Consider the following 19,492-nt stretch of genomic DNA (forward strand, 5'->3'; position numbering starts at 1 on the left):
CACTTTGTATTTAAAGCAGAAACTCTTCAACAAATCTGCCCCGAGGATCAGCAGACTTTATGAGGCAACAGTCAAGAGCTGAGAGGGGGGCTTAGAAAAGCCCTTCTCAGGCCTGATAGCTGAGTAAATCCTTACAAAGGCCTAAAAAATACAGTTCTTTAGGGTTTTTTCTAAATAATTTATGGTCTACAAGTGCCCCAAAGGCTTGGAATCATGTCCATGAATTGCAGAAAGAGACCTCTGGAATAGCTGTGTGCTGTGAGTTCAAGGCCTGGCCAATTTAACATCTGAGCCAAGATACTGCTCTTTGAAAAGGTAGTTCCTTCAGAGAAAGAAAAGGAAAACCAAGGGTACATAAATGGTTCTGACTTGAGTCCATATCAAGAAAGGGAATAAGAGACTTTCTTTTTTGGAAGAGCCACCCAAAAGGAGTCACTGGGGCAGATAGACTATTTAAAACTCTGCTAGACAATGTCAGAGCAGTTGGCGAATTGAGAGAAAGGCCCTGTTAAGACAAAGAAGTTTGGCTCCGTAACCTTGGTATTTGCTTTTGTCTTTGCTCCTACAACAGAGAAAAGTCTAGTTTATCTGTAATTAGACTCTTCCTGGCTCCCCTTGGTTGATGGCAACTGAGATAATCAAGAATCTGAAATTAATTACTTTAGACAGACTGCTTATCACCTGGATTCAAATCTACTCAGGCAGATGAGGGAGCTAAGTCCAGATTTCCCATACCTCCTTGTTTCATGGAGAAAAAGGCAACAATAATCCATTAAAAAAAAAAAAAAAAGGGGAAAAAAAAATGCTTTTTGTAGGTAAATAATTCTGTTACTGAGATACTGAGAAACTTTCAGTCATTCTTCCAGAATGGTGATTTAGTCCTTATAGCAGACAAAAAAAAAAAACCAAAAAAAAAAAACCAAAAAATTGAGGCCTATATTTAGAAAGCCAGCATTTCTGCAGACCTACAGATACTGATCTTGCATAAATGTAGAAGTAAATGAACTGAGATATGAGAAAATACATAGTGTCTATCTGAGATCAGGAGATGGGGAGTCTGGAAGTGATTAAATTTGCTCAGGGAGTCTAAATATATTAGGTCGAACATCAGTATCTCAAAGTAAACAGGGGCAAGATAAAAAGACGTGGAGCAAAATTAAAACTAAATTTCATTCACGTCACTTTGCTGTTGCCAGAATCTCATTGGTGAACTCTAAACATCTAAAAAAATCAGGAACAATTCCTTGAAATTGCAGTTGTGAAGTCTTTAAACTGCCTGTTTTCAAATGAGCAACAACTTCCTCCCTAATCATTTTTATAGAAGTTAGAGAAATTAGATGGGGGCTTCATTCCTCCTTTATGTCTCATACAGAGATGCCACTCAGCAGTTTTTGTGGGGAAAACGGCATTCAAAAGCTTTAAAGTGGGACCATAAAACTGGTGTGCTTTTCCAGAGGATGAAAACACGGTGTTTGCAATTTAAAGACCTTCTGACAGTCTTTGCCATGGCAATTACTGTCTCTTCAACTCTGAACACCCTTCTGCAGTCAGATTTCAGTGAAAGGATAAACAAAAGTGGGATGAGAACTGGGACCAAAGCCATTGCAGCAAGGCTTCACCAAGGGAGAAGGATGCTGAGCTGTGGTGCACGGCATGGTGAACACAATGGGAGAGGCATTTAAATGTATTTTATCCTGAAATACAAGCAAATGGTTGACATCTTGATATGACAAGGAAAAAGAAGCCCTTTGATGGTTCGTATTTCCCCTAACTAGCTCTGATGGGGCACTTGATGTGGTATTGACAGTGGTCCCAAATATCAGAAGGACCTGGAGCTGCTGCAGCCAGTCCAGAGGAGGCCACCGAGATGCTCCAGGGCTGGAGCCCCTCTGCTCTGCAGCCAGCCTGGGACAGCTGGGGGTGTTCAGCTGCACAAGAGAAGGCTCCAGGGAGAGCTCAGAGCCCCTGGCAGGGCCTCAAGGGGCTCCAGGAGAGCTGCACAGGGACTGGGGACAAGGCATGGAGGGACAGGACACAGGGAATGGCTTCCCAGTGCCAGAGGGCAGGGCTGGATGGGATATTGGGAAGGAATTGCTGTCTGGGAGGGTGGGCAGGCCCTGGCACAGGGTGCCCAGAGCAGCTGTGGCTGCCCCTGGATCCCAGGCAGTGTCCAAGGCCAGGTTGGACGGGGCTTGGAGCAACGTGGGATAGTGGAAGGTGTCCCTGTCCATGGCAGGGGGTGGAATGAGGGAATCGTTAAGGTCTCTTCCAACCCAAACCATTCTGTGATTCTGTGATTGAGACTGATAATTTAGAAGATAAAGAAAAGAGCAAGTATCCAGGATTTGAGGAGCAATGGTGTAGGCCAGTGTGAGGTCAAGCCTTCCAGAGGCCATTGGCAGAGAACCATGTAGTCCAAAAGAGCCAGAAAAGAGGTAAAGAAAGAATGATCAACATCTGAAGCCTCAGACTAGTGGTAAATACAAACACATTTTCATTTAATACCCAAAGTCCCTCATGCATCTGACAAAAAACCCTACTTGACCCCTGATCCTACTACTCATTTAAAAGAAATAGAGCCAGGAATTTCTAGGCAGTGCCACAGCCAATTTATATAAATTATATATAGGGAGCAGGCATCTTTTCAAAGGATAGCTATATCCTGGGATCTCAGCAGTAATAAATACTCTACCCACCCAACAAACTGTCATGCTGAATTGTGTGAAGTTTTAGATAGGAGATGCCTTTCACATGACTAATGCAAGAACAATGTAGACAACGTATGTTATGATTTAAACAACAGTTTTCCTTCTTTCTGTGGGGAAAAGCAAGTACATTTTTGCTGAACAAAACCTGAGCATGGTGTTTATCCAAGGCTTAAATTAACCCTGCTGTCAGCCAGGTCTGGTAAGAACTAGTATTTATAAGTGGAAACCCGTGTTATGAGGAAATAAGGAAAGAGAATATGAGGTTGCCATGTATATTTTTATACATATTTCAGGTTCTAGACACCCAGCCCAGTATTTTAGCTGACTTGTGGTGGCTATCTGGGTACATGTTCTTAGCCCAGAGCAAATTTAAACTAATTGAGCCTACTTACTGCTTAGCCTAAGGCTGAACTCTATTACCTCCCTTTGCCACCAACCAGCTGCACACAGCCAGCAATTACCAACCTGTGTCAGCATCATCAGTGGCGCCAAGAGGGTGAGCCATGATCACTTGTGAAAGAAGGAAAAGGCAACAAAATCCTCCTGGATTAACAGGATTTGCTCGTCACACAGCAGGCAACGAACCCGTGGGACTCACTGCCACGGGATGTGTGGGTGCAAATGTCTCCTGGAGGGCCTGGGCAAGAACTTGAATGAGAAAATTCACTGGAAATTACTTAATGGACAAAAATGATATCCAGTTCAGGAAGTTCCCTTGTAGTAAAATGCAGAGGGTTGTGAAAGGATTACACATGCTCGCTCAGTCTGTCCTCCTCCTCAGGCATCCAGTGATGCTGCTGTTGGAAAGAGCTGCTGGGCTCCACAGATCCTCGATCTGACCCAGTTCTCATCTTCCTGCATCCCAGTCTGTCCATGTGCCTGAGCCCTAAGGACCAGCTTTGCTCTGGTGGGTGTATTTCATCCTATTAGCACGGCCAGTCACCAGGGAGCCATGATGCCTCTTGAGGAAAGAGTTCTTTTAGCACATATTTTAGCTGGTGAAAGATTTGAAAGCAAATCTGCAAGTCCATGTTGATTTCTTGCTGCTATCAGAAGGATGTCTCATCCACTCTTGGAACTGCAGCAAACCCTTTTTACTGAGCTAAAACTCTCATTCAATAGCCCTGTCCATATCTACATCTAAACTGCAGATCCAAGGAATTAGTGTTTTGGCAAAGTAATCAGGTGAAAGCAGCTCCCTTACTGCATTCAGGACCACTATATAACATGATATTATAGAGTTTAATCAACTAAATTGTGCTGTGTTATGGGAGTGATGAATATGAGCTCAGAGCTTGCAGTGTCTGGGAATAAACAATCATGTTAGGTAGATGTATTTCCCATATTTCACAGCAGACAGAGGCTACGATTAGATGTGTTTTTTCTCTCTCTCTCTCTCTGTTGCAAAGACTTTCCAATGGGAAAGTCTAATCCAGAGATAGCATCTTTTATTAAATAGAGCGTGACATGCATCTGTCACGACTTGGTATATTTGAGAAGATGGTGGCCAGGTCATATCATTGCTGGCATAAAACCCACCCCAGCCATAAACCAGCTGCCTCAGTACAACCAGATAATGACTGGGTGGTTCTGCTGCCATTCCTCCCCAGATTTTGATAAATATTACTGCCAAACATCTTTATTAATAGTGACTCACGGGAGTCTGTGGGAGCCACGGAGCTTCACCTTCAGGCTGCAGGAAGGGCTGGCCACTAGTGAGCAAGCCACTGCTAATGCAGTATAATCTCTTTCACATGGAGATGAGGTGGGATGGGATGGGATGGGATGGGATGGGATGGGATGGGATGGGATGGGATGGGATGGGATGGGATGGGATGGGATGGGATGGGATGGGATGGGATGTCACCACAGCAGTGTTAGAGATGCATTTTTTACAAGACACCTCTTGGTGCCTGAATGACAACACAAATTACTTTGACAGCAGTACTGAGCACTGTTTTGCTGCTTGTGACACCAGTTAGGGTGTCCAGCAGCAGGGAAATGCTAGAACCTCTCTCAGCAGTGCGCTGCACGCTCACTGGCTGATGTAGTGATCTTAGTAAAGACACAGATCTTTATTTCTGTCTTCTTAGACTCACTGTGCTGTGCCAGGCTGCATTACCCCGCGTGTTGGTGTCAAGCTGAGAGCATTAAATTGCTCTGGAAGTGCCATGCTGGCCTGTGTAAGAGGCATGCATGGGTAGAGTGAGTGTGTTGGGACAACAGGCTGGATGGCTTTGCCCGGGGGAGGCATCCCCAGTGCTGCAGAGGTGGCTGTAAGCCCTGACTGCAGATGGAGACCCGCTAGAGCAGATGCAGCAGGAGTGGCCAGGGAGAGGGTCACCTGCATGAAGGGGTGTGTCTAGACAGGGAAGCTGGGGCACAGGATCTGGGAAGAATCCAGGTAACTTTCTCAGCCTGAAGCAGAGCTGGGGACAGTGCCTTCAGCCTGCCTTGTGTCCCTGTGTTTCCTCAAGTGAACACATCTCAATTGTCCCACCACCCACGTCACTGTCCTGACCTTTGTTGTCGTGCCAGATCCGCACTTTGCAGAGGTCTCCCAGGCTCAGCATTTCAGAGAAGCTGAATTCATCCATCTGGTTCCTCTCAAACTTATTGGAGTTATTGGACTCCTTCAGAGGCAGGGTGCCACTGTCCCCATACTCCCCAAACAGGATCAAGAACACGTTGGCATCGGTGCCTGCCCCTGGAAGGAGAGAGAAGGGAAAAATGCCATGAGTTACCCTGCCACATTGGGCTGACTCCCTGCTCCCAGTCGCATGGGGAGGAGCAAAGGCAGGATGGAAGAGGCTGCAGGGCTGCTCAAGTTTCTCTGGGCACAGCCAAGACATTTCAGTGGGTTTGTGCAGGATCCTGCAGAGAGGACAACCAACCCTTCCAGTCCATCCCACAAATACAGTTGGATGCTTTGCCCTTGTGTTTGAGGTGTGGTGACCTTGATGATTGCAGTGCTCATAGGAAGCAGGAATTTCTGTTCCTGATGGAGGACTGTCCATCACAATGCTCTGCAGGGGATGTCAGTGTAGTAACTCTTGTTATTCCAAGATGGCTTGGAAGTAAGGTGACTTACCCAGCAGAATCCAGCAATCTACAAAAGAGTGTTAAAGAACATACTTTAACTTTTCTAGCCACAAAGTGTTGTTCTGGGCTTCCCACTGAGGCACAGTCCCTTTTCCACACTCAGTCATTCCCTGCTGCTGTCCCACAACCTTCTCCAAGCACTTGTGGCACTCAGGATCCTTCAGCTGGCGTCCGTCTCCTCCTGCTCTCCCCGTGTTGTATGGTACAGGGATTTCAGAGCTATGTGCAGATCATCAACCAAGCCACTGTGGCACCTCATGGCCCACTTCCCTTCAACCCCAATAGATCTTCCTTCCATATTGCTCTTTCTCAAAAAATTGTCCACGTGGCATTTAATGGAAAAAGTCCCAGTTTCACATGCAACAGTTTGCTCTACCAACTCCCACCTTCTTATTGTGCATATGTTAGGAAATTTAAAAATTTCCAAGATGATCTTTATGACCTGATATTGAAAGTCATGTGTCCTCTACTGTCCATATTTTGCCAAAGAAAACAGCCATGCTGTTTCGCTGACTTTTGGGGAGTTCAAGGCCCAACCACCACCTGCAGTGACCTTATATTTTAGCTGCAAGTGTTTCATTTTCACCTGGCACTATTTATAATTCAACCAAAATGACTGCATTTTAATTTTGACGCCATAATATAAAAGCAGATTCACGGAGAGAAATAGATTACACGTGGGCAGAGAGTCACTGCTGTGTCAGAACAAAGGCCCTTAAATTTTGGGAAAGGAAAACGAGATCATCAAGCTCAAATCTGCCTTATAAAGAAACTCAGCATCTGCCGCCCTCATTTGGATAGCCCAGCTTTGAAACTCTAACCTCCTGCCAGGCCCTTTCTTACACAAGAGTATCATAAATCCACTTTGAGCCACACATACAGTATTTCCCACAGCTCCATTCAAACACAGTGCAGAGACAAAGTTAGGGGGACTGTAAACTTCTGGAGAAAGGTCCCACTTCTGCAGAATTATTACTTAAATACAGAAGTTAGGAAGAAATCACAACTGTTCTTACAGAAGGACTGAGAAAAAAACCTACTAAAATAAAAAAAGGAGTAAAAGAGTCATATAGAGGAAAAGCAAAGCAACATGTGGTGTCCATGCAAGAAGTTGCCCATGTTAAATGGGGGCTAATTTTCAACAGTTCCCAGGGAAGGGTTTAAGTAGGAAGAGAAAGCATCAGGGATTCAGGCAGTTCATCTGGCAGTACTTTTTACGACCCTGAAGCTGTTGAGGTGAGGAACAAAGCAAACTGAAGTCCATTTCCTTGCAAGGAGCAGGTTCCTAATTAATGTCAGGTCTCAAAAAGCACAGAACCAACTGTTTCTCAGCAAAACCGTCCCTGCAGGAAGAAGCTTATGAAGGTCTCATGCTGTGACATTTCCCTCACAAGCAATTAGCAGGACATGGGAAAGTAAAGAACAGAAATGTTAAATCAATGTACATTTCACCTATTTGGATCTGTGATATTTTTTGGTTTTGTTGTTGTTGTTGCCAGTTCCAGGAAACTGTCAGGCACATTTAGGAACTGTAAAAAACTAGACAAATGAAGAGATGAAGGTACTGTGGTTGCACCAGCCTCAGCTGGTGATGAGTGCAAGAGCTCATGGATTGATACTGGGATCTGCACAACTGAACTGAACTTCATCACCAACACCCTAAACAATGGCAGAGTGTTTCCTCAGTGTATTTCCAGCTAAGTGTAGATTTGTGGGAGTGACTGACATGCTGAAAGCCAGAATTCCAACCCAGATGGACCTTGAGAAACTTGAGGACTGGGCAAGCAGAAATTCCAGGAATTCAGCAAGGAGAAATGCAAAGTCCTGCATCTAGGGTTGGAATAAACCTTGCACACGCTGGGAAGTTGAAGGTGACCCAAAGTTTACAGCAGTACCATTCACATTCTGATAGAATCCAAGCTAGCAGGAAGTGTCCAGTGTTCAGTGCAAAATTCCAGTTTGAATTGCTGGGTTGTGTCAAGACACTGAGAAGAGCTCAGTGGATGGCTACCAAGATGGACAAGAGCTGGGACACACCACTGTGAGGAGAAGCCCTGAGAGGAGCTGGGGCAGATGTACAAGGGCCCCATATGCAGGGGCAGTGACAATGGTGACAGGGCTGTCAGTACAGGCTGATGTACTGTGTCACACCATACCCCAAAGAGCCACAGCTGCAAGCTGCTGGGGAGGTTCAGGCTGGGAATCTGGAAAAACACCGTTTCTTAGGAATATGGTGCAGATCTGGATCAGATGCCTGGGGAGGTGGTGGCAAATCACCATCCCTGGAGATGTCCAAAGTTTAGCTGACAACAGTCCTTTGAGCAGGAAGATGGGTGAAATAACCTCCAGAGGACCCTTTCAACAGAAGTCTCTATGATTATATGATTCTTACTGAGCAGATGCTTCATTTTTAAACAAACTCTCTGGGCCTGAGTCACAGCCTTCTGAGGCCAAAGAATTTTCTTCTTTTGACATAACAAAGATCTGGAATAAGGCACTAGGAACTGACACCAACTGTCCTAAATTATGTAATTTGTAAGTTGGAACTGAGCTGACAACATCCTAATTAATCTTATAACAGCAGAGATAAAAACCTTCTGCTTCATTAATGGTTGGAAAATGAGAAAGCAGTATTTATTCACTCTCCATCTTTACTGCATTACCATGTATGTGATGCCTGCATAGCAAAAGTAAAAATTAACCAGCCAGAGGACATTTCTGTGCCTCAGAAAAAGCCATCAGGTGGTCTGGCTATATTACATCAATGTCTGTGAGTCCTGCCTTGAAGAAAATCCAATTGTGCTTTACATCTAAAATCAAGACCTAGATTTAACCAAAGATTACCCATCTGATTTGGGAGGTGTATGCCCTAACAACCTCTTCTTATCTGTGTGTAGGCTGAGAGCCGTCTGAGGTACTGCTGGTGGTGGAAGAGAGGTGATGAGCTTTGCAGAGTGGAGTCTTTCCCTGTTGCAACCTCTGCAGGTTAAATAATCATTGGAGTAGAGTGACTTTGCAAAAGCCAAACTGTGGCTTAAAGGTTTCTTTGAGGGAAAGGTAAAACAACGCTGTTGTTAAACACGTGTATGTGGTGGGGAGGAAATAGCTTATACTTTCTAGTTTGCTGCAGGATATTCTTTGTGGGATTCATTTTCCCTAATTTTAGCCATATAGCCTGACTTAATCAGGTAGTCTCTGTCTGAATCTGATGAAGAAAAACTCAAGAGGGAGAGACCCTCAGGAAGGTTATCCAGACCACTGATGAAGACTCTTCTCTCCCAGATGAATTGACCAGGGATGGTCTAGATTAGGAGGAAGTAAAACCAGAAATAAAATTTTTTGGAGAATGACAAATAGCTGAGATTACTTTGCCTGCTTTATTTTTTTCCTTCAGTGACTCTTATGCATTGGAAAGTTGAAAGCCATTGCAAAGAAAAGCTTTATACCTAGAAATAAACACATTTGATGCCAGTCCTTGTGCAGTATTGCTGCTCCTCGACAATGTCAGTGTGGCAGGAGATAATATAACGTGTTTAAACACTGCCAAGGATAAAATGTCTTTCTTCCTGAATTGGTCCAACCAGGAGTAATTGTGGAATACATAATGATCAAAAAGGGAAGATGGTTCATGACTTGCACCTGCTTTAGATAAGCTGGATAAAGTTCAGCACTTTTTCAGTGAGCTGTGTGATCTAATCACAAACAGACTCCCTGAAACCTCTCTGTAATCTGCTCTTTCCTACTGGTTGTTGCTGTTCATAATGAAATAAAATGTTTCTTCATTAATACCCGTCATCCTTCATTCAATGGGAAGGGCAGATCTGTCTGCTGCTGCTGTCATTTTCTATTCTCCTCTCATTTCTATTTCCATCGCCTTTGAGTTAGGACTGGTTTTCACAAAAAAGGTCACAGAAAGATCTACTACTATATTAGATGGATGGCCAGATACATAAACAAATCTTCCTCTCTCTCTCTCTCTCTCTTTTGTTTTTTGTATTTCACTACATGTTTTTCAGACAAGCAGCCGGCACAGAAGATAGATAAGAAATGGTGAGGTGGCACAAAGGTGCTCTGCCAGGGAAATTTTGATATTCTTAGATCATACCTCAGAAGCTGCATAAATTACCACTGATAAAACCAGGGGGGAAAAAAATAAAAAAAAAGAAGTAACAAAAGAAAAAAATGAAAGAGATTTAGAGGTCAGGAGGTGGTTATGTGAACTGGTGTGACAGAATCTCACTTGAGAACCAACCTTTGAAACAAGGTGTCTTCAAGACAATGTCTGGATTGCCCCCTCTTGGCACGAGACCCCTTGTAGGTGGCTGCAGCTTTCATCCAGCAGCCTGACAAAACTTCCCATGAAAAGAGGCACTGATCCCAGGAAATTACATTGAAACCCCATTTCTTGGCTCTTGAAGCTCTGCAGCTTTCTGTATACTTTGTTCCACTTCTTCTATCTGGTGTGCATTTAGGGATGTTTTATAACAGCCTGAGATAAATGCTCTCAAAACACTTTGAAAAGGTGGGTGAATTATTGCTATCTGCTCTGGGCAAGGCAGACAGTGCTGACTGAAACCTGAAGCACACCAGCTCTGACCACCCTACATGGATGGACCTGACCAAAAAAGAAAAATGTGGCTGCTGACCTCTATAACTTCATCTGGTAATAGTTTCTGTTAAGGTGTCTTCAGAGGAATCAAAGACAAGTCAAAGCTGGGCCTTGTGTCTAAATATGTTATGCCCAGAGCTCAGAAGAGAATGAGTTTCTCAGAATAACTCCGGTGAACAGCCAGCCAAAATGATTGTATTCCAGCTAAACTATGTTTTTTAAAATGTAAATTCAAATGAAGCAGATATATTTTTTTTTCCATTGCTAAAAACGACACTTCATACTGTAAAAGTCATAAAATATCTAGCAAGGACCAACCTCCAACGTCACTGGTTTTAACCTGAAGAGTGTATGTGGTGTCCTCCATCATCTGCTCGTCGTTTATGAAAGCTGGCATCTCACACACCAAGCTTCCCTTGTCATTTTTCAGCTTGGACAGCCAATCCCCATAGGTAAATGTGGCCACTTCTTGATTAGTAAGATTCTTCAGGGTGATCTGTGAAGAGCCAAAATGGGGGAAAAAAACTTACTCTGGTTACTATTTGAATGAGGGCAAATGTTAAACTTAGAAAGTGCATGATCTGGTAGGACACGGGGAGAGCTTGGCCACAGCTCCAAAGGCCATACTGAGCTCTTCTGGGATGAATGGAACTGTCTCCCGTGGACAGTATTTGCTGTCCTGGCTTGCCCTGAAAAACGGTCTTCATAGTGTTATAAAGCTTTTTCAACCCTGGGGCAAAGCAAAGGGAGAAATTTGCTCCTCTGACCTAAGCTGTAGATAAAGCTCATCTCTAAGAGAGTCAGACCTCTCCTGTGAGCCAGCATGGAATTCGCTCCAAAAAAGTAACAGAGTTATTAAAAACATCACTACCTCTCCTTGAAGCACCCAGCATTTTTCTTTTGCCTGCCTTCCTTTGAGTGAACATGCAGAAATCGTTGTAGAGAGACACAAACCAAGCCCAAACAAGTTAAAACAAGGCACAAGATAAAATTAGGCCAGCAAAACTTAATATTTCACACACTTCTCCCTCTGGGAAAAGGTGACAGAACAAACAGTATGCAACAGATATTAGTCACACTATCTAACATGTCATGGAAGCAGCTCAGATGCTGTGGTGATAAGAACAGAATGGGAATGAATTCAGAGCAGCTCAACAAGTTACTCCAACAAATGCCTAATAAAATACCCACCTTTATGTCTCTTGTTGGATGTGGGCTCAGTGGAGCATCAGTCAGGTGGGAGAAAAGCATTACACCTGCCTAGAGCAAAAACCTAGCAATAAGTTCTCACTAAATTGGGGGAGCTGAAGGGAAGGCAGGAGACAGCGCTGCAAATTGCCATTTGTGTTACCATCTAAGAGAAACAGAGACTGTACCCGTGCGTAGCAGTGCATCAGCAAACACTACCTCTGCCAAGACCATGGAAACATGAGCCCAGACGTGTCAGAGAAGCGTGGCATAATACTAGGGAGGAATTAATCAGGAGTGGTGGGAAATGTTACATTAAAAGGGGCGCCTGCAGGTGTATGGTTCCACCCACTGCTCCAAGCATGGCTAACTGCAAAGCCATGTCTGACCGAGCTGTGAAAATCTTCAAGGGTGTAGATTCCCCAGACACTCTGAGTCCTCATCCCAGGGCTGCACCATTCTCATTGGGAAGATTTTATTCTTTATGTCTGATCAGGGCTTTCCTCACTGCAACTTGCGTCCATTGCCTCGTGCATTTTCACTGTCCGCCTGTGCAAAAAGTCTGGATCAATGGTTTCTGTAACCTCCCTTCAAGTTTTTAAGCCTGTAATGGCTTAAAAACTATTTTCCTCAGCCTTTCCTGGTGTGCCATGTAGGCCCTCACCACCTCAGTGCCCTTCCACTGCATGCTCATATATCAGCCTAAGAAAAAAAACTTCGTAAAACTTATCTCAAGATACAATGTGCTCAAATTTTGTCCTCAAACTTCAGGTGTCCCAGCTCACGGCCTTCTGTTGACCCCAACCTGGCTTTCCTGGAGTCTTTATCACTTTGAAAGAAGCATATTGCTCCAGGTTATAAAAGTTTGTTTCAAAGAGGGCAGCAGCTACACCAAAGCTGAGCAGTAAGCCACGCTATTTGTGCATTGAATGGTTCTGTGGGTAGGACTCTCATCTGGGGTTTTCGCTCTGCCTGATGCTAAAGAGGGATCTGTAACACAGCACCTTCTCCCCCCTGTCCCAGGGGGACGGGACATTTTTGGAGGTAGAAGATGTCCCACTTTTCTAAAAAGCTGCTTATTCATAGCCAGTGACACTATTACTTTGTGGTCAAAAAAACTGTTCTGTGAGTCAAGAGATATTGCATCAAGCCCTTGCTTTGAACCAAGCAGAAATCAGGTCTCCCCCACCCCGGTTGGTGGCCTTTCTGCTGGGGCACAGAAGTGTCCTCTCTCAAGGATATGTGAACAAGGATGCCTGCATCCTCTTAGGAGTCCAACCCAGAAAGTTTGCTTTGGCTAAAATTCACAAAATGGAATTGTGGGCCATATCAGGGTGACTGAAAATGTCTTTTTTTCCCCCAACCCAGTGCATGAACTCTATGCTGGAAAAGGTTCAGCCAGCAGTACCTCTGCCCTTCTTGGGAATGACAGCGACACTGTTAGTAGCAAAATGTCCTGAGCAAAGCTTGCAGGAAATTGTCAGGGAAGCAGTGGGGATAGAAGCAGATTAGAGTTGTCATCTGGAGAGCACTCACAGACACAGAGGTCAGGCCTCTCACAAATACCCAGCCCATGCTCAGCACTCCAGATGCTGTCTGAGAAAAAAATGTCTGGCTACTAAAACTGCTGGAGCAAAGTCCCAGCTTTTTCCATCCTCAGCCCCTCACCCAGGATGTGTGATTGCATCTGTATGCACCCTCCTGTAAGCAGTAAGGACAGAAACAGAGCTCTGCCCCTGATATCTTGTTCTGGGGTGGTGATACAGGAGGAGCAGATGGGGAAGAGATTTGTTTTATGACCATTTTTTTTCCCAAGGGATATCAGCCCAGAAATCCAACTCTATCCTGGGCTGATCCCCAATGTGGGCAGCAGGGAAGGGGGGGATTCTGCCCCATTCAGGTGAGACCCCACCTGCAAAGCTCCCCCAGCCCTGGGGAACAACAGCACAAGGACCTGGAGCTGCTGCAGCCAGTCCAGAGGAGGCCACCGAGATGCTCCAGGGCTGGAGCCCCTCTGCTCTGCAGCCAGCCTGGGACAGCTGGGGGTGTTCAGCTGCACAAGAGAAGGCTCCAGGGAGAGCTCAGAGCCCCTGGCAGGGCCTCAAGGGGCTCCAGGAGAGCTGCACAGGGACTGGGGACAAGGCATGGAGGGACAGGACACAGGAATGGCTTCCCAGTGCCAGAGGGCAGGGCTGGATGGGATATTGGGAAGGAATTGCTGTCTGGGAGGGTGGGCAGGCCCTGGCCCAGGGTGCCCAGAGCAGCTGTGGCTGCCCCTGGATCCCTGGCAGTGTCCAAGGCCAGGCTGGATGGGGCTTGGAGCAACGTGGGACAGTGGAAGGTGTCCCTGCCCATGGCAGAAGGTTGGAATGAGATGACCTTTAAAGGTAATTTCCAACCCAAACTACGATTCTGTGATCACAGCCAGGGACACAGAAGCAGCAGCAGTGGCAGGCTGACTGCTGGGTCACAATGTGGGTACATTGCCTCACTTACCCTGTGTGGACGCCCTAAATGCTGGTCATCCAGCACAAGCACCTCATGTGGTCAGTGGTGGGACCTGGGTATCCCCAGGGAAGCCTCACATCCCACCCAAAATGGGGGCAGGTAAGGAGCTGTTCAAGGCATCACCCCCTCTCTCAGGTCCATCTGTCTCATGACTACAGAAGGGGCCAGAATAGTTTGTTGGAAGGGGTGAAAGCTGAATGTAGCCTTTTTCAGTGACTAAAATAGCAGAAAATAAATCCCATCCTGCAAGGAGATGTTTGTGGGTGTTGCACACACAGAGGATGATGCCGGATTTTGGTTTCAATCATAGGGTCAAGAAAGTCATCTCAGCGAGCTGAGCTGAGACTATATTTAATTTCTGCCTGTTCCTCCCAGTTAACTAGCTACTGCTTGGCAATGAGACCACTATTTTACATTGCACCTAAGCTATTTTTTTAGGATACCTAGAACTTGCCGTGGGCATCCAGTGTGCTTTTCAGCTCAAATTTGTCCTGCTAATTATGCAAGGAGATTAACTGGGCTGTAGAACACTAAGGCATGAAAAGAAAGTGGCAGGAGTGTATATGAATCACATATTGATAATTTTCTTTGTAGCTAAGCAAATACAGTAGTTGACAGGAACTTTAAACCAACAATTTGAAATTAATTGCACTGTGTCTCCCGAAATGGAAAAGTTTGACATGTCCAATTATTTGATTTACCCCTATCCAGCCTTCTTCCAGATGTCATGTAAAACATGGTCCACAGGGTCCCCCACTCCACTGACACCAAAATACACAGCTCCTGGAATTCACCTTTAAAGGTTCAAACACAGGATTTTACACTTCTGTTGCATGTCATTATTCTTCACTTAAACCCAGGAACTTCTGACTGTAAAACAAAGACTTCTCTCTTTTCTGAAGAACAAAAGTAAGCTTCAACTATATAATTCTCAATTCTCAATAATAATTCTCAAATTCTCTTAATCTCCTTTATACAAAGGAGAAAGGACTGAATAAAGACCGAGTCCCACATGCAGGATTACTTGTGACGTTTGAATGCAATGCAATTAGTGCTTCATTAAGGCAGCTTCTTATCTGTCTGGCTTTGACAGCACAAAGTAACATTAAAATTCTGAGGGAAGCAACTCTGCAGAATTCAACAGTCTCGTAATTCCTGCTATTTCACTCAGCTTTCATCCCTTCTTGTTTCTAGATTTTCAACTTCACAGCAAAGACACTGGGCAGCAGGTGAAATCTTCACAGGGACTGAGGAACCAGCTATCCCAGGAAGAGCTTTCCAAAGCACACATTTAGATAAGTTGCCTAATTAGAGTCAAAATTTTTTTATGCTGAGGGTGGTGAGGCCCTGGCACAGGGTGCCCAGAGAAGCTGTGGCTGCCCCATCCCTGGAAGTGTCCAAGGCCAGGCTGCACAGGGCTCGGAGCAACCTGGGATAGTGGAAGGTGCCCCTGCCCATGGCAGGGGATTGGAATGGGATGAACTTTAAGGCACCCTCCAACCCAAACCATTCTGTGATTCTATGATTTTGTTCCCTGATTTTTCAGAAACACAGAGCAGTGTCATGGTAGCTTGATATGGAAGAACATGAGATTCAGCATTAGGTCAGTGGAAAAGATCCACATTCTCTGTCTCTCCCAGCAGTGGTCTGATCAGAGAGCATTGCTCAGCTTTGGAGAACATTCATGGTGCCTTTTTGGGCATAGTAATGATCAATAATGTTCATTTTGTCGCAAAACATCACTAATTAAATTTTGTTCCCTCTAGAGGTTTAGGTATCAGCATTTAAAACTTACTGCTACTTGTGGTGCAGTTTGAATTTTCAGCACCAAGTTCATTACTTCACTGAGATTCTGAATGAAATTTTAGTGTACTTTATGTAGACAGAAAAAAATATGACTACTTGCCTGCTTGTAAATTGAATCTTTTGGCTGTGTACAGAATCATTGATAATTCATGCATTTTAATTGGTATTTATGCATTTCTGTATCTGGTGAACTAAAAGCAGTATAAATTATGCTAGCAACAGTTTACCAAAAGACCAAGAGAATTAAAAAGATCATTTATTGTTAGCTTAATAGAACAAGAAAACTGAGAATATCATGTAGATAAATGGAGCAACAAATGGTTAATTACGGGGTTGATGGCTTAATCTAGCTTCTCATTTCACTGTGCTAGTTAGCACTAACTGTGAACCATCTGTCTGAGAGTTTAGCACTACCCCCACAAGTATTTCATTATGCAGTCTTAATATGCACTTTTGACAGAAATGGAAATGGGCTCCGATCAGTTTTCATGTCACACCAGGCTACGTAAGTTTCTAAGGCTGGAATACAAATCAGAGAACACAAATCCTTCCTCCCCTCTTCCAGAATGCTTCTGTAGCCACCCTCTCTCTGGGAATGCAAATGCTGTGTTTACCTTTGCAGGGAAGGTGGGAAAGAAAATAAATACAATAGACCAATAAATACAGTTCTCTTCGTAAATACAGTTCTCTACAGTTCTCTATGTCTCTTCTACTGGTGTTAGAAAATCCTCTGTGATCTGTTTATCTAAGAAAAATAGAAACTATGGGCATAATTTTCATAAGCTTCTAAAATAATAGAATTAGAAAAGAATGGTCTGGGTTGAAAACAACCTTAAGGACCTTCCAGTTCCACCCCCTGCCATGGGCAGGGACACCTTCCACTGTCCCAGGCTGCTCCAAGCCCCGTCCAACCTGGCCTTGGACACTTCCAGGGATCCAGGGGCAGCCACAGCTTCTCTGGGCAACCTGTGCCAGGGCCTCACCACCCTCACAGCCAAGAGTTTCTTTCTAATATCTAATCTAAATCTCTCCTCTTTTAGTTTAAAACTGTCACACTGTCTCCTATCACTATCAGCCCATGTAAAAAGTTGCTCTCCCCGACTTTTTCAGGCCCTCTTTTAAGCCTCTTGTCCAGACCTATTCTTGTGTGCATGGTCCACCTGTGCTTCTGTAGAGCTGGAAGGTGGCTATGAGCCCACTGGGTAGGTCCAAATGAGAGTCCTTTTTGTTCACTTCCCTGGGAAAGCTTTGCTTTTGGTAGGACAGTCCAGCAGGCTGAGGTTTTGGAATGCCTGGACAGAGTAGGGAACAGGAAAGTGGGAATGCACAACTAAAGATTCAGCCATCCCTTGCCTTTGTGCTGCTGCTGATTCATGACTGGAAGACCTGGAAAATCTCTGGATGAATAAGCTTTATTTGATTTCATTTTATATGAATACGATTTATAAAACTCAGGGGAAAGCATGTGAGAAATTACAAAGGGAGTTTGACCAAGACATCTGAATCAAATCAGAGAACAGATTGAGTTATTCCTCAGGCACAGAGAGAAAAACTGTGCATCTGTGGCATCTATTCTAAAGACATGTGCTGGAGGTCTAATCCTTTGAGAAGCTGCACAAGAATCATCATAGAATCAGAGAGTTGGAAGGGACTTTAAAACTCATCCAGTCCCACCCCCTGCCATGGGCAGGGACACCTTCCACTATCCCAGGGTGCTCCAAGCCCCAACCTGACCTTGGACACTGCCAGGGACAGGGCACCCACAATCTCCCTGGAGAACCTGTGCCAGTATTTTGCCACCTTCACAGTAAGGAATTTCTTCCCAACATCCAGCATGAATTCCCCCTCTTTCAGTTCCCCTCCTTCCCCAGCTGCTGAGAAAACATTTAGAAGTGGAAATGCTGAAGTAAAAATGGTACTGCAGCACAGAAACCCTTCTGAAAGTGAAGAGAAGTTAATCACTTCACTGAAAACTGGTGGCTTTGTAGGGTCAATGTTTAGAAACACATTATCTACGGGAAAAAGACTGCTGTAAACTAGTCAAAAAGGATAAAGAACCCAATTAAAAAAATCATGCAGTGTTCCCCTGACCATGGTTAAGCTGCTGGGTCTTAAACTGTTCTCATAAAAAGGTCAAGATACAGAAATCCAGCAAGATATCAACTCCAGGAAAAGCATGGTAAAGGAAAATGGCAGAGATGTCTTTCTCCATTAATGACATCAGATGGTCTGGAATCAACACAGCGTTCCCCTTCTCTCTTAGAAATATAATTATAGGGACCCACAAGAGGCAAACTACTTTTGACTGCACAGACAGAGGTGATCCTTACAAGGAACTGGTGGTTTGTCAGCAAAGATAAAGGCAAACACTGTACTTTGTGCAAGGTAGGACATCAGGGAAAAATACCATCAATTTGCATATTCCATTCAAAATGCAAGATAAAAATGACACCTTACTTGTATGGACAAGAAAAGAAAGAAATCTGCCTGTGTGCTAGAGGAGAAGGAAATGGGAGAGATGGGATGATACAGCTGCATGGATGGATTATTTGGAAATATCCCACCCAGCCCACAGGGTCTCTATCTGGCAGACATCCTCCCATGGATTCGGATTCCCACATGGCAGAGATCTGCAGGGGCTGAGGGTACATCCCAGGGACCAGAAAATATTGTGACCAACCAAGGCTCGTGCAGGGAAGGAGAGTGAGATCTAACAGCAGAATCTGTGGTGAAATCATAGAATCATTTAGGCTGGAAAAGATGTCCAATACGATCACGTCCACCCATTAACCCAGCACCACAGGGATCATTACTAAACCACAGCCCACAAATATGCCACACCCACAAGCCTTTTGAACACTTCCAAACATGGTGGTTCCGCCATAAAAAAAATTTACAACACATCTTTTCCCCTCTGCTCTTTTCTTTCTTGACTCAATTCCTGCAGGGAAAAACCATGAGAAACTGAACACAAAAAGTGCAGGAAATTAGTAAAAACTAATCACTCGATGTCTTTCTCCTCTTTGCCAGGGGGTGAGAGGCTGCAGGACACACATGCTGTGACAGACGCGCGATGCTGAGTGCGTTACCCTTTCCAGGAACCAGTGCGGGCGCGTCCCCTTCCCGTCCGTCCGGACCCTCATCTTCCTGAGGGGTGCGATGTCAGCAATCTCCATAATGAAACTGTCCTCCTGGCCCCGCTCAAACCTGCAGGGATTGGAAGACCAAGGAGGTCGTGTTGCTGCTGCTTTACAGCCTCTCTGCGTCTCCGTCCCGTGCCGGAGCCCTCGCCCTGCCAACAGCCTCAAATCAAAAGTTTATGAGTGCTCTTTATTGGACTTGAGCTTTCCTGTGCTGCAATCACCAGCTACTGTGCTGTTGGCAAGACACCTCAGTGCAGATTTGACAGGGATTCCTCCTTCCCTGGAAAACACAGCCCACCTGGAGCTGCTCCAGGCAGTCTGTAGCATACATTACTGCTCTGTTTGTAACCAGAACAATAGCGACTCACAGTCAGGCTTCTGCACATCGCCTCCCTCCTGGCAGCTGCCCACTTGCCTGTCCTTGGTCC

General features: G+C 44.9%; 1 protein-coding gene across 1 annotated transcript in view; it reads right to left on the minus strand.

Annotated features, from left to right (window-relative positions):
- Positions 1 to 19,492, minus strand: part of LOXHD1 (lipoxygenase homology PLAT domains 1) — a gene marked incomplete at both ends in the record, with an annotated part of 149,168 nt that overhangs the window by 12,821 nt on the left and 116,855 nt on the right. The window contains 3 exons of the mRNA XM_082301722.1: positions 5,230 to 5,415; positions 10,738 to 10,915; positions 19,011 to 19,128. Of these exons, the coding sequence (XP_082157848.1) occupies positions 5,230 to 5,415; positions 10,738 to 10,915; positions 19,011 to 19,128 (482 nt within the window). The remainder of the gene's footprint in view (positions 1 to 5,229; positions 5,416 to 10,737; positions 10,916 to 19,010; positions 19,129 to 19,492) is intronic.

This window comes from Coloeus monedula (assembly GCF_965178545.1).
Source record: "Coloeus monedula genome assembly, chromosome: Z".
NCBI classification, from domain to species: Eukaryota; Metazoa; Chordata; class Aves; order Passeriformes; family Corvidae; genus Coloeus; species Coloeus monedula.